Consider the following 13,155-nt stretch of genomic DNA (forward strand, 5'->3'; position numbering starts at 1 on the left):
AAACGATTATCATAATACTACTAAGATATTAACTGTTTTTACTCTTTTGTTCAAGTGTCTAAGTGTAAGAAATGACAACATAATAATTTATAAATTACCAAGGGTTCATGAGGGAAGGGGAGTGGGGAAGGATGGAGGGGAGAAAATGAGCTGCTGATGCCAGCGGCTTAAGTGGAGAGCAAATGTTTTGAGAATGATGAGGACAAAGAATGTACAAATATGCTTTACACAATGGGTGGATGGATGGATTATGATAAGAGTCGTATGAGCCCACAATAAAATGATTTTTAAAATTTGATAATTCAACAAACTGAATGAAGTAGCTATTTTGTATTAAGTCAAACACTTAAAGAGATTTATAAAATGTCACTCCACTAAAATTTTTTTCTTAAAAGTTATATATATATATAAAAGAACACAAGCTTAAAATTATTTTAAATATGTAGTTTGAACTAACTCAATTTCAATTTTAAATACAGTAAATATTCACAAATATATACACAAACACAATAGCACTCAGAGATCCTCAACAATTTTTAAAGTAAAAATAAAAGAGTCTTGGGACAAAAATTTGAAAATTTAAAGTTTAAACTCTAAATTAATCCAGAACAAGCACCTAGTGGCAATCTGAAAAATCTTATCTTCCTGACTAAATAGATACATTTAAATTGCTTGTGATCCAAAGTGTTTCAACTGTTTCACAGTTGATATCCCAGCTGCACTGTGTTGAACATTCTCTCTAGCCTTAAAGACATTTCTAATTCCACAGTGAAAAACTATGCCTACAATACAGCATGACCTTTGCCTTCCTTCTTCCACTTCAGCTACGTATCTTTTCTCACATTGAGTAGCATCTTAAATCTGTAACTATAAAATCGAGTTCTTTACAAAGTACTACACACCAGTAAGCCTACGCCTCATTATCTCAAAATGTACCATGTAAAAGGAAGTAAGAATGTTAGCATACTCACCACTTGGACCCAAATTTCCCATGACACCCCCTATGTTCAACTGGCTGGCACTAATAGGCTGTCCTCCTGGACCAAGTCCCATTCCAATGCCTCCAAGACCCCCTGAAACACAAGTAACGCCAAAATTACCAAGCCGCATGTAGAACCAGCGACCTGACGCTACAATAACATCTATGCACTGCGAGGAGTATTTTTTACATTTTGCAAATTTTTATATAGGAGCACTGCTTTTCATTGTCTCTGAGAAAGCAGCAGTGAAGCCTCACCCTAATTCTAATACTACAAGAGCAAACTTTTACAAAGTAGCTACTCCTGATATCCCACTTACAGGAATAGTAAATAAGGTTAATAAAACACCGAGAATCACAACAAAAGCAATATGGACAAACCGTTAAAGCGCAGACAACTGGACAAGCCAAAAGGTTGGAGTTGGGACTCATCAGAGGACAGAAGACAGAAATGACCAACTCTTTCAAAAAGGGCAAGGTCTTAAAAACCCTCTGGAGCAGTTCAACTCCACAAATACGGAACTACCGTGAGTCAGAGTCAACAAAATGGCAACTGACAACATAAAGAGCATTCATCTTTCAGAATTTTGTACAAATTTACCAAACCAGGGGACCAGGGCTGTGCCCCCTCTGGGAGGAGAGGGAGCAGCTTCAGGGACTGAGAGTCGGATTTTGAGAACGCGAGGTCGTTCGAACCCTCCCTTCCCTGGAGTCTCTGCAGAGGCTGCTCCACCAGCAGCTTTCCCCTGGCCTTCGCCCACTCAGGTGCCAGGTGAGGCCAACGCCATCAACATGGTGGCCAAGCTCAGCCAGCTGACAAGCCTACTGTCTTCCGTTGAAGACAAGGTCAAGGCCCTGCTGCATGAAGGCCCGGAGACGCCCCATGGGCACTCACTCCTCCCTCCTGTCACCTTCAAGGTGAAGTGCGAGCCTTTGGGGATTCCTCAAGGTGGACATGGAGTCTGGGAAACTGATTGTTAAGAAGTCCAGGGATGGTTCCGATGACAAGTTCTACAGCCACAAGAAAATCCTGCAGCTCATCAAGTCTCAGAAGTTCCTCAACAAGTTGGTGACATGGTGGGAACAGAAGACGACTCTGCAGAAGAAGTAAGTCTTGGCCGGCTCTAAGAAGAGGGAGGGCCTCTGCCAGCTGCTCCCGCAGATGAGCAAGCACCCGGAACAGCCCAAGCCCGACATGATCACCATCTTCACGGGTAACACCCCGCCCCGCCCTCACCCAAGACCACGTCCTGGTTTCTCTCCAGGGGCAGGGCAAGACTCCGGATGCCTCGGCTGACGACACCCCCACGACATGTGTGTCCTCAGCACCCAGGAGGAGCCCCTGGGGGAGAAGGAGTGGCTGGAGATCCTCACGCACGCCCTCCAGGAGACCCCAGCACAACCTCTAGAATGACGGCCGCCCACTCGCTGCGGAGCATGTGCATCGTGGTGCTGGCCGAGCCGCAGCATGAGAACCGCATCAGCCACATCCGCACCGACAACGTCAAGATGGGCATCGCCAACACGCTGGGGAACAAGGGCGCCGTGGGGGTGTCCTTCATGTTCAATGGCACCTCCTTGGGGTTCATGAACAGCCACCTGACCTCGGGAAGTGTAAAGCTCGGGAGAAACCAGAACTACATGAACAGTCTGCGCTTCCTGGCCCTGGGAGACAAGAAGCGGGGCCCTTTCAACATCACTCACCGCTTCACCCACCTCTTCTGGCTCGGGGACCTCAACTGCCGCGGGCATCGGCCCATCTCCGAGGCAGACCTCACCATCCAGAAGATCGAGCAGCAGCAGTATGCGGACCTTCTGGCCCACCCCCAGCTGCGCTCGGAGCTCTGACCTACCGTTTTGAAAGACTGACAGGACAAACAGGCCTACACTAAGCAGAAAGCCACGGGAATCAAGTATAACTTGCCCTCGTGGGGTGACCGGGTCTTCTGGAAGTCCTACCCGCTGGTCCTTCGGCACGCCCAGAGGCATCATGACGAGTGACCACAGCCCGTCTTTGCCACGTTTGAGGCCGGGGTCACCTCCCAGTTGCTCTCAAAGAACGGTAGCGGGGCCGTGGACAGGCAAGGGCAGATCGAGGTTCTCAGATGCTCCGCCGCACTGAAGACCAAGTCCCAGACCAGATTCTACCTCGATTCCACTCTAGCTGTCTAGAGAGCTTTGTCGAGAGCCAGCAGGGGAAAACGACGAGGGGGGAGCCGGGGAGCTGCTGGTGAAGTTCGAGGAGGCCCTTCCAAAGCTGAAGCCCATCATCTCAGACCCCGAGTACCTGCTGGACCAGCACATCCCGATCAGCATCAAGTCCTCGGACAGTGACGAGTCCTACGGGGAGGCCTGCATTGCCCTGCGGTTAGAGGCCATGGAGACCCAGTTCCCCATCCACACGCCTCTCACCCACCATGGAGAGATGACAGGACACTTCCGGGGGAAGATTAAGCTGCAGACATCCCAGGGCAAGATGAGAAACTTTATGACTTTGTGAAGACGGAGAGGGAAGACCTCTGTGGGTCCAATACCATGAAGCAGCTGGAACCTACCCTCAGAGTCCCCCTGTGCAGTGGCGCCTGCACAACCGAGATTCTCAACCCCAACTACATGGGCCTGGGACCCCTGGGTCCCCCGACGGCCCAGCATGGCAAGCAGGCCCCGTCCCCCGACCATCAGCCCACCGCCTGGAGCTACGACCCACTGCCCAAGGATGCCTCCCTCAGGCCCTTCGACGCCACCCTCCCAGCCTCCCGTTTCCCCCAAGACGTTCTCACCCTCACCAGCGGCCCGGGGCCCCTGGCCCAGGACACAGGAGGCCTGGTGAGTCCTCAGCCTGGGCACCCCAAGGGCCGCGGGGTCTTGACCAGGGAGGGACACTCGTGCCTCTAAGGAGGGCAGCTGCCTGCAGGCCAGGAGGGGCATCCGGCTGCTCCCTGGAGCTGCTGGCAACCCCCACCCCCTCCTGCTTGACCCTGCAGGGCGAGCGTGGGAATCACAAAAGGGTCTGCCTTAGGGGGTGGCTCCTCCTCCTCTGCCCCCCACCCCAGATCTCTCAGGCGAGACCTCCTCACCCTTTAGCTACAGAAAGGGAGGCTGGTGGATGGGCGTGGGGGTCTTGCATTCCGCTCTTTCCTCTCCCTCATGTTCCGTCCTCTGAAACCCCATGGTCACTGCTGCTTCTGCCCCCGGGCACCCTCTTCCCGGGCTAACTCATAACTGTGAGCCCCGGAGGGACAGCTTTCCAAAGTCCTCCCTTCTGATTCCATCACGTCCAGCTCCTCAATGGCTTCCCAACCTCTCCCGGAAACACTGAGCAAGAGCCTTGCCGCTACAGCCAAGCCCCCTTGGGCCTGCCACCCCGCCTGATCTCTGCCCCTTGGCTCTGTGCAAGCCTGACGCCTCCTCTTTCTGGCCTGAGAGTCTGCTGCACTGGGCCGCCCAGCAGCCTTGGACCACCAGTGGCAGGCGTCCCGGCCCCAACAGCTCAGTGGGTTCCCAGGGACCCATCCGAGTTTGCCTCACGGCAGTTTGCAAGACAAGATATCCTCCAACCCTGATGGTACGGGTGACAATGTGTGTGTGTGTACTCCCATCACCACTTTCTACTTCCAAAACTTATGCTGTCACCTCAGACCAGTTCTGTACCCACTCAGCACTCCCCCCAGGTGGGTTTCCATCTTGGTTCTAGGCTTTCCTGCTGAGGGTAGAGTGCGGCATCTGTCTTCCCTGTGTGGTTCCGTTCACGTTCTCAGGACCATCGGGCCATGCAGTAGCACGCCTTCACTCCTCTGGCTGCCTAGGTAACGGCGGACTACACTGTGTTTGGGCATTCATCCATTCAGGGACGCTGGGGCTTTCAGCTTGGGGGGGGGAGAGAAAGGAAGGAAGGAAGCTGGAAACACAGGGAATCCAGGGCAGATACCCCCTCAGGACCAATAATGAAAGTAGCGATACCAGGAGGGGAAGAGGAAGGTGGGGTAGAAAAGGAAAACTGATCACAATTATCTACATATAACCCCCTCCCTGGGGGACGGACAACAGAAGAGTGGGTGAAGGAAAACATCAGACAGTGTAAGACATGACAAAATAATAATTTATAAATTATCCAGGGTTCATGAGGGAAGGAGAGTTTGGGAGGGGGGTAATGAGGAGCTGATATTAAGGGCACCAGTAGAAAGAAAACATTTTGAGAATGATGAGGGCAACGATTGTACAAATGTGCCTGACACAATGGATGGATGGATGGATTGTGATAAGAGCTGTATGAACCCCCAATAAAATGATTAAAAAAATTTTTTTTACCAAACCAAACTCACTGCCATCGAGACAATGTTGACTCCCTGCCACCCTGCAGAGACAGGGGACTGCCCTGTGAGCTCTGTACAAGTACAGCTTGGTAGATCCTGCTGAGTCAGCCGCTGTCCTTTAAACCAGGGAAACTACCTCGTGAAATGCTTACAAGACAACATCTGGGCATTTACTAACAGAGCCTCGTTAAAGGAGCTTGTAAAACTGATCTGCTATGTAAACTCCACTCAGTTCTCAAGAAAGTTTACAAAGTAGAGAAAGCTCACAGAAGATGTGTGTCAGGAGGGGAAAGGGCAATGCCAGAGTCTGTGAAGGCAAAGAAATGACGAGACAAGAAAATGCTAAGTAACAGTGCCTGATTTGTAGAACAGAGGAGAAAACACAACGAAGAACCACAGCACTGAAATAATAGCACCTGAGGGGGCTTCTAAAACTCATGGAAAAATGGGATTAAAATACAGTGGGATTTCCCACAAACTTTCTGAAGCGTCCTTGTTGAAATTAAAAGCAGATGCCACTTTACTCCTCAGTAATAGATTAATGTCAGACTTTTAACAGACATACTAAAATATAATAACAGGGGAAGTACCACAGAATAAATGCTTGTAAAAAGTAGAAGAACCAAACACAAAATGGCAAGAATTAAGCCAACCAACAAAAAGAAACCTCAACTTCAAAGGAAAAAATTGAGTTCAAAACAAAACTCTTATGTCAGTTATCATGTTGCTTAAAATTGAAACATATGCAAACACTAAGTAAAGTGTGAGGTCTACTTAATATTAGACAAAAGACTTAAAAGAATTTATTACTGGATATTCACAAAATGATAAAATGTGGCATTCACTAATATATCAATTATAAGTTTACTTAGATTCAAGATATTTAAAGTAAAATTTTTATAAAGACAGACAAATCAGGGATATTTTATCATGTAACTGTCGGATATTCATAATAAAGTAACTAGCAGGGCTATGAGATAATTCATACGATTAACACAGTTGACTTAAGGAACAGATACATACACGCCGCTGTACTCACCAGGCACATCTGGATTACGTGTCGAACTACGCCACTTAATAGGCCACAATACAAATTCAAATTGAAATATCAATCCTAACCAAAATAAAAGCAAGTCTCATAACAAAACATACAATATAATCAATTAGTATGGCCCTTCTAGTCATAATCATGCTTGTGGTGTGTTTTAAATTCCAGCCTCTGTGTTTGTGGCTGTAATCTGATTTTGGAGGCTACTTCTCTGCTATGCTAAGGGGAAGATTAAGAGGAGTGTATTGTTAAGTAGACGTACCCTTACTAGAAGGTATGAACCCAATCACTGCACTCTTTGTCTCCTTGGGGTAGGCCCTACTGAGAGACAAATACCCAAGAGCCATCTCAGAAGCAGAGAGAAAAATCCCCCGGCCGACTGTCAGCAGAGTGTCTTGGGAGTAACAGCGGGTGTAGCGGGTGTCAGATTAGGTACAGAAGGGCAGAGGGTGGAGGCATGTCTGACTCTGCCTCATGGTATTAGGGAGACCAGAGGTCATCCCATTTGGCCTCGTGCTCTTTTCACAAGACATAACAAGTCCATCTTCTAAAAGTCCCATGAGAGACCACACAGAATCCAATGCTTTGGAAAGGAAGAGAGTAAGGAGGATATGACGGACACAGAGCCAGTAGGCAGGAAGACGTCATGCCCTACCGAACTTCAAGACTCGCTGTAAATTCAGTAATTAAGACTGTGACATTACATGTCAGTTCACACAGGTACCGGGACTTGTAAAGGAGGAAGACTGTACTATTTCACAAATCAGGCTGACACTTTCTCACAGGCGAAGTAGAAAGAGACCTTCAACCTAAGTCAACTGAAAATGGATTAAAAACAAAAACCCTAAGCCCCAAAGAGAAACATGAACCAATTTATATTAAAAGTTAAAACTTCTGAACACCAAAAGGCATCTCAAACAAAGCTAACCACATGGACCAGACTGGGAGCACATAAACGAAAGCATGCTTGCATTTCAAATGTAAAAGAGCTTCAAAAAATTCATGGAAAAATTCCATGATCTTTTCACTCCTTTTCCCATGAGCCCTTTGAAACCAAGCTTCCTTATATGTAAAGAACTTTCGAGACCCACACGGTAAGCAGTCCGGAGGATGCAGAGGTTAAGCGTTCGGCTGCTCAGTGAACGGTCGGTGGTTTACACCTAGTCCCCAGGGAGAAGAATCTGGGCTTGCGCACCGATAGAGACAAAAGCCGGGGACTCTCACGGAGCACTCCTGCTTTGCCTAGGGCGTCCCACGAGCTGAAGTCCACCCAAGGGCAACAGGCTTGGATTATGATGAACCCTAGACGCATAAATTGTTTCCTCTAGGTAAGACATCTGGGAAGACGTGGCAGCAGTGGGGAGGAAGAATCTCAGCACTACCGATAAAATTTTATTTCTTAAAAATCAAATATCCCAAACAAATACAGTATATATATAATATCTGTGTGACTTATAATTATTTTCCAATCTATACAGTAAAACACTTTATTGTGAAACTTTAACAATAACCGAAGGTGCAATACAACAGTCCTAACAGATGGTAGTTAGCGAGCATGCTCATACCCTGGCAGACTATTCTAATTCCAAGAGTCCGCTGGCTAGGCTTTGTGCTGCAATCCGCAGGGCCAGCAGTCATTCTGCAGAAGAAAGACATGCTTTCTACCCATAAGCAGATAGTCTCGGAACCCCACAGGGGGGCTGCTATGAGTGAGTCAGCACAGACTCGGCGGCAGTGACTGGGGTTTGAATTCTAACTAACAGAACCTCCACGCCATCCGCAAGAAGCAAGGATCATGATTATCCCTATACTATAGGTGAAACATTGAAATATAAAACATAATAAACTAGTGCTTCTTAATTCTCTGCAGAGCAATTAGTACCTATCAATGGGCATAGTTTGAGGACTTGTAAATCTACCTCAGAATATCAATTTTTTATGCCCAGCAAAGCACAAGTGCTACTAGGCAAAAGTTAGCTATGCAAACCCAGCCAATGGCTGCTCAATCGGAATCACTAAATGCACTGAATATACTAAAGGTTTAGTAATGAAAATGCAATGTTCTCTCATGGTTATTAATGGAAAACATTACAACACATGAATATACATAACAGTGAAAGTTAAGCAAGTATGAAACTTCTATAAGACGGACTGTTATACAGCCAATAGGATATTTGGAAAGAATTTTCTAGGTATAAAGATTGCTTACATAGCAATGTTAAAAAATACACTATCTATATGTGACGACTAATAATGGAAAACACAAACATGGAGGGAAAGGCAGCAGAAGGAAGATACTCAAAGCGTCATTCATTTGGTTGGCCATCTGTGGGCGGAAATTTCAAGGGGATTTCCCTTCTCATATATGAACTTGCCATGATTTTTGGTAGTACTGCTTTTATGATTAGGAAAAACTACTGACAAGGAAAAAAACAGTGCATCACAGTGGCCCCACTGATGGGCTCACACATAAGAACAATCGTGAGCACGTCACCGGACAGGGCGGTGTCTCCTTCTGTCGTCCACGGGGTTGCTATGAGTCAGAGTGGACTCGAGGGCATTAGCCAGTCACATCAGTTCTCAGGCTCCCGAACAGTCATGCCAAACTACCTTCTTAACTTCAAACTAAGCCCTAACTGGGACAATTTAGAATGCAGAGTAAAAACAAATAGGTGGCTTGGCATACAGCAATGCTGAAAAAGAATCTCTCGCCCTCTCTCACTGCCACAGAGTCAGTGCTGACTCATAGTGACCACGTGTGGATTTCTGAGCCTGTAATTGTTTATGGGAGTAAAAAGCCCAGTCTTTCTCCCACGGAGCTGCTGATGGTTTCAAACTGCCAACCGTGTGGATCACAGCCCAATACATAACCACTACACTACCAGAGATCCTTGAAAAAGAATAATCTAATAATAGTTTTTACTTACGTGGTAACTGTGGTGTCTTACTATCAGATGAACGGTAGTCTTCATGAGGAACAGACTTGTCATCCTAATTGGAAATACATTTTTTGTTACTACACAGCAAAAAAAACTTGCAATGTAAAGAAGAGCAAACAGAGGGTTGAAGCAATACAAGAACTCACCATTTTCACATGCATGGGTCGATCAAACAAAAACTGACCATTGAACATCGCTGTTGGTTCAGTCAAGGAAAGCCAGTTAGGGCGACTGAAAAATTATACAAGAACACAAACTAGTTTTCTTTAAATCATTTTATTTAGTCACACTTTTAATGTTTTATCACCTTTAATATATTAGTTATTTGTGTTAACCTGTTAGACACTTAAAAGAAATTTTTCAATTTTTTGCTTTACAATTTTATAAATATTTTACTCCAACAATTAAAAAGAAAATTAGTGCTGCTTCCCTTAAAGCAACTGCATTAATCTACAATACACTACAGACGACACACACATACACACCACACACCACACACACACACAGTTGACACGGGTAGGAAAAATTAAGAAAAATTCCTACCAGGTCAGTATGTTGTAACTAATTCAGTTTTAAGAATGACTTTAGAGCTTGAACACAATACAGGTTCTGTATGTTAGAGACTGACGTCTAAGATATCTTTCTCAGTGAGGAAACCTCTCTCTCTATGGTAACACACGTCTTCAACCCACTAACGAAGGACAGACCCCCTATGAGGATACAGATTGCTTGAACTGCTTCGATTGCTTGTTCGAAAGTGACTGTGCCCATCCCTCTGCTCTTGCCGTCTTTGTCTTCTTTAATGTCTGCCCGCTTCACGGCTCCAGCGATGCTGAACACTTCCTTCAGCTTCTTCCAACCAACTCGAAAGTCCAGCTTAACAGGAAGGTTTCCAAGTTATAGACCCCTCTTATAAACCCCTCTTACTCAATTTTTAAGAATAAAAAGAATCTTTCCTGAACTCTTAAAACTACAAAGTAAATATAACTCTTGCTACACAACAGAGCAATAATGCATCAATACAAACACTAGTTTATATAAAATCAGCATAACTAGATCTGTGCTGACACGTTATCCTTTCTCTTCCTTGATTTCTATTTTCAAAACTGTCTCAATTGCGCAATCTTATCTTGTACCTCTGAACCTTTCACATCTACTTTTATTGAGAGAAGTTCAAAATGTTGAGGTTTCAAAAGATTAGAACAAATGACAAAATCTGTATTCATAAATAACAAAATTCGAAAGTTCACCTTTCACTGTGAACGAAATACATAAAATCATCTTAAGAGTTGCTTCAATAAGTTTGTAAAGTCCACAGTTCTCTATAAATAAAAATCCTGAATAGTTAATTACTCTCTCACCTTACTCAGACACTTAAATTGGGTGTGAGTTTACAATCGTTACTGTTTAACTTGCTTAAGTTAAAAATTAGCAAAATGTTCCATAAACCTATAAACCATTAGTCTAATGAAATAAACTAATGATAAGAGATAACAGTCCAATGACAAGATTTTAGACTAGAGTTTAAACTTACATTAGCAACAAAAATTGTGGAGCCAAGTCTACCAGCCTGCAAATTACTGATAATCTCAGGAGGAATGTTTGGGTTACTGAGAATGGATGGTGGCAAATTCAACAGCCCCGCTGCCATGTCAGGGCCATGTCCTCCTGGAAGCGCTCCTCCCGTTCGCTGCAGCGCTCTGCGCGCGCTTTCTCCGTCAGGGTCCTGTGACACACAGTGAATGACACATCAGTAAAGCCACCTCCCGGAAAGAACAATGTCCAATGCTACAGCAGCTATCCCAGCTGGCTCAAATTATTGACCCCCTGGAAGAGTGAGCTTTTTCCTTCATCCAGAAAACCATAAAAACCTGTGGATAAATCAAACATTTCAGTCTCTGGAGATGTTAGTTAAGGACCTCTTTCCAGCCACTAAAGTCACTTAAGAACTTGCAACTAGTTTAATTTTGCCCTGACATTGATATATAAGTATATGGCACAGAGATATAAGTAACTCAAAGAAGAAGAAAGTACTTACTGTGATTTTTTTTCTTTCAAAATGCAGTACAGGTGAATTCTCAGCACTAGAATGTTCCCAATGCAATGCAAAACTCATAGTAATTAAAAAGGTGTCGACACAGAAACAGACTGCTCTAACACCAGGGGTGCTGGGGTAAAGCGAAACTCTTCTAACATTAACCCATCGATTTCATTCCTGAGCAAAGTACACAAACATCCACCTTCTACCCTCTATCCTTCCTTCCTGCACTAGGATCATGATCAGAGATGGAAGGAAAAGACAAACGTAGACCCTATGTTCAAATGAAGGCGATTATTACACATTTCTTTAAAACCGCACATTAATTTCAGGAGAATAAGTAAACAAATGGGCAACTATAATGCATTTCTCACTCACCCCACTAAGTGAAATAAAAAATTTTAAAAAAGAAGAAATGTTAACTTTAAAACTGAACACGAAATTACTAGGCAAAGCATAAACATCAACCCTACTCTGTCAGCTTCAGTCTAGGGCTACTCATAGAACGCAGTCAGATGGCTTCTAATGTTTCTGAGAAATCAGAGAACGTAACGTGAGTGGAAACGTGAAAGTCCTCTGTCTTCAGTGCTAGTTCCTCACCATGAACAAAAAACAAGAGAAAGACAGGAGAAAAATGTTGGGACAAGTGCTGTGAACACTGAGGTTCCGACAAACGGCTCCGCTGTAAGGTTTCAAACATCCGCCACAATACAGAATCCAGGGCAGGGAATCCTACAGGGGGAGGAAAGCATAGTACGGGAGAGCCACTAATCTGAACTGTTTGTATTCCCCTGTAGGAAAACATCTTGCTATATTTTTATTTCTGTTATTTTGTATATACTGTGTACTTATTACATAAAGGGAGCCCTGGTGGCAGCGTGGGTCAAGCACTGGGCTGCTAACTGCAAGGTCAGCAGTTTGAAACTACCAGTCACTCCGTGGAAGAAAGACAGAGCGTGAAACTCCCAGAACCCCACAGGGTACTTCTACCCTGTCCTGTAGGGGCGCCGTGCCTGGGAATCACCCTGATGATACTGGTCTTCCCCCTCATGTCGGCCTCTCAGGCACTGAGTGCCGTCACTAGCACTGCTTGCCCTCAGTCAGGCCCACGGCTCAGGGAGCCCGCAGAGCAGAGAAGCATTCCCCGCACGGCTTGTGGAGGCAGCGTGTCACCGCCTCTTCCTCCCGCAGTGGCCTCAGAGCCCTAGTGAAGTGTTGGAACTACCGCACCGCCTGGGGTCCTTTGCTATTGCTAGTACAAGCGATACAACAATTATACAACTATTGCTAATTTCTACCTAATTAGCATTTTAATGTAATTATAAATAATTTTAGGAAACGTTAAAAAAGCTTCACACTTTCTTCTCACCATACTGCTGCAGTCCTAAGCACGGATCCCAGTCATGCAGCTGTAGATCGGGTATTCCCGGAAAGGGATGGCCTTTAGTGATGGCGGTCCACAGCTGATCACTGACTAAAGAATGCCTCATCCTTTAACATGGCTAAGCGCCGACTCATTTTTCTACTACAAAAAGAAGTTAAAAATGGTGACCTATTACCTATCAATTTGTATAGGCATAAGATAGAGCCTAGTAAAGATCACTGGTGGTGCAGTGGATTCGGCACGGGGCTGCTAAACACGAGGTTCGAATCTACCAGAAAGTCTCTCCATGGGAGAAAGATGACGCTGTCTGGTCTGGTCAAGATTTAGTCTTGGAAATGCTGTGCGACAGCTCTACCCCGTCCCACGGGTCATGATGAGCTGAGAGCCACTCAACAGTAGAGGGATATAATCTACTTGCTTTATGCCACCTAGTCCAGTATGACTCCCAGTGACC

The 13,155-nt window shown here is 45.3% G+C and overlaps 1 protein-coding gene and 1 pseudogene across 1 annotated transcript in view; one reads left to right on the forward strand and one right to left on the reverse strand.

Annotated features, from left to right (window-relative positions):
• Window positions 1-13,155, reverse strand: part of MYEF2 (myelin expression factor 2) — a 43,454-nt gene that overhangs the window by 20,484 nt on the left and 9,815 nt on the right. Inside the window, exons 6-10 of the mRNA XM_075530772.1 lie at window positions 10,814-11,005; window positions 10,002-10,155; window positions 9,426-9,475; window positions 9,268-9,331; window positions 972-1,073 (exon numbers count right to left, since the gene is read on the reverse strand). Coding sequence (XP_075386887.1) covers window positions 972-1,073; window positions 9,268-9,331; window positions 9,426-9,475; window positions 10,002-10,155; window positions 10,814-11,005 — 562 coding nt within the window. The remainder of the gene's footprint in view (window positions 1-971; window positions 1,074-9,267; window positions 9,332-9,425; window positions 9,476-10,001; window positions 10,156-10,813; window positions 11,006-13,155) is intronic.
• On the forward strand, window positions 1,351-3,809 carry LOC142426102 (phosphatidylinositol 3,4,5-trisphosphate 5-phosphatase 1 pseudogene; annotated as a pseudogene).

Source organism: Tenrec ecaudatus, chromosome 14 (assembly GCF_050624435.1).
Source record: "Tenrec ecaudatus isolate mTenEca1 chromosome 14, mTenEca1.hap1, whole genome shotgun sequence".
Taxonomy (NCBI): domain Eukaryota; kingdom Metazoa; phylum Chordata; class Mammalia; order Afrosoricida; family Tenrecidae; genus Tenrec; species Tenrec ecaudatus.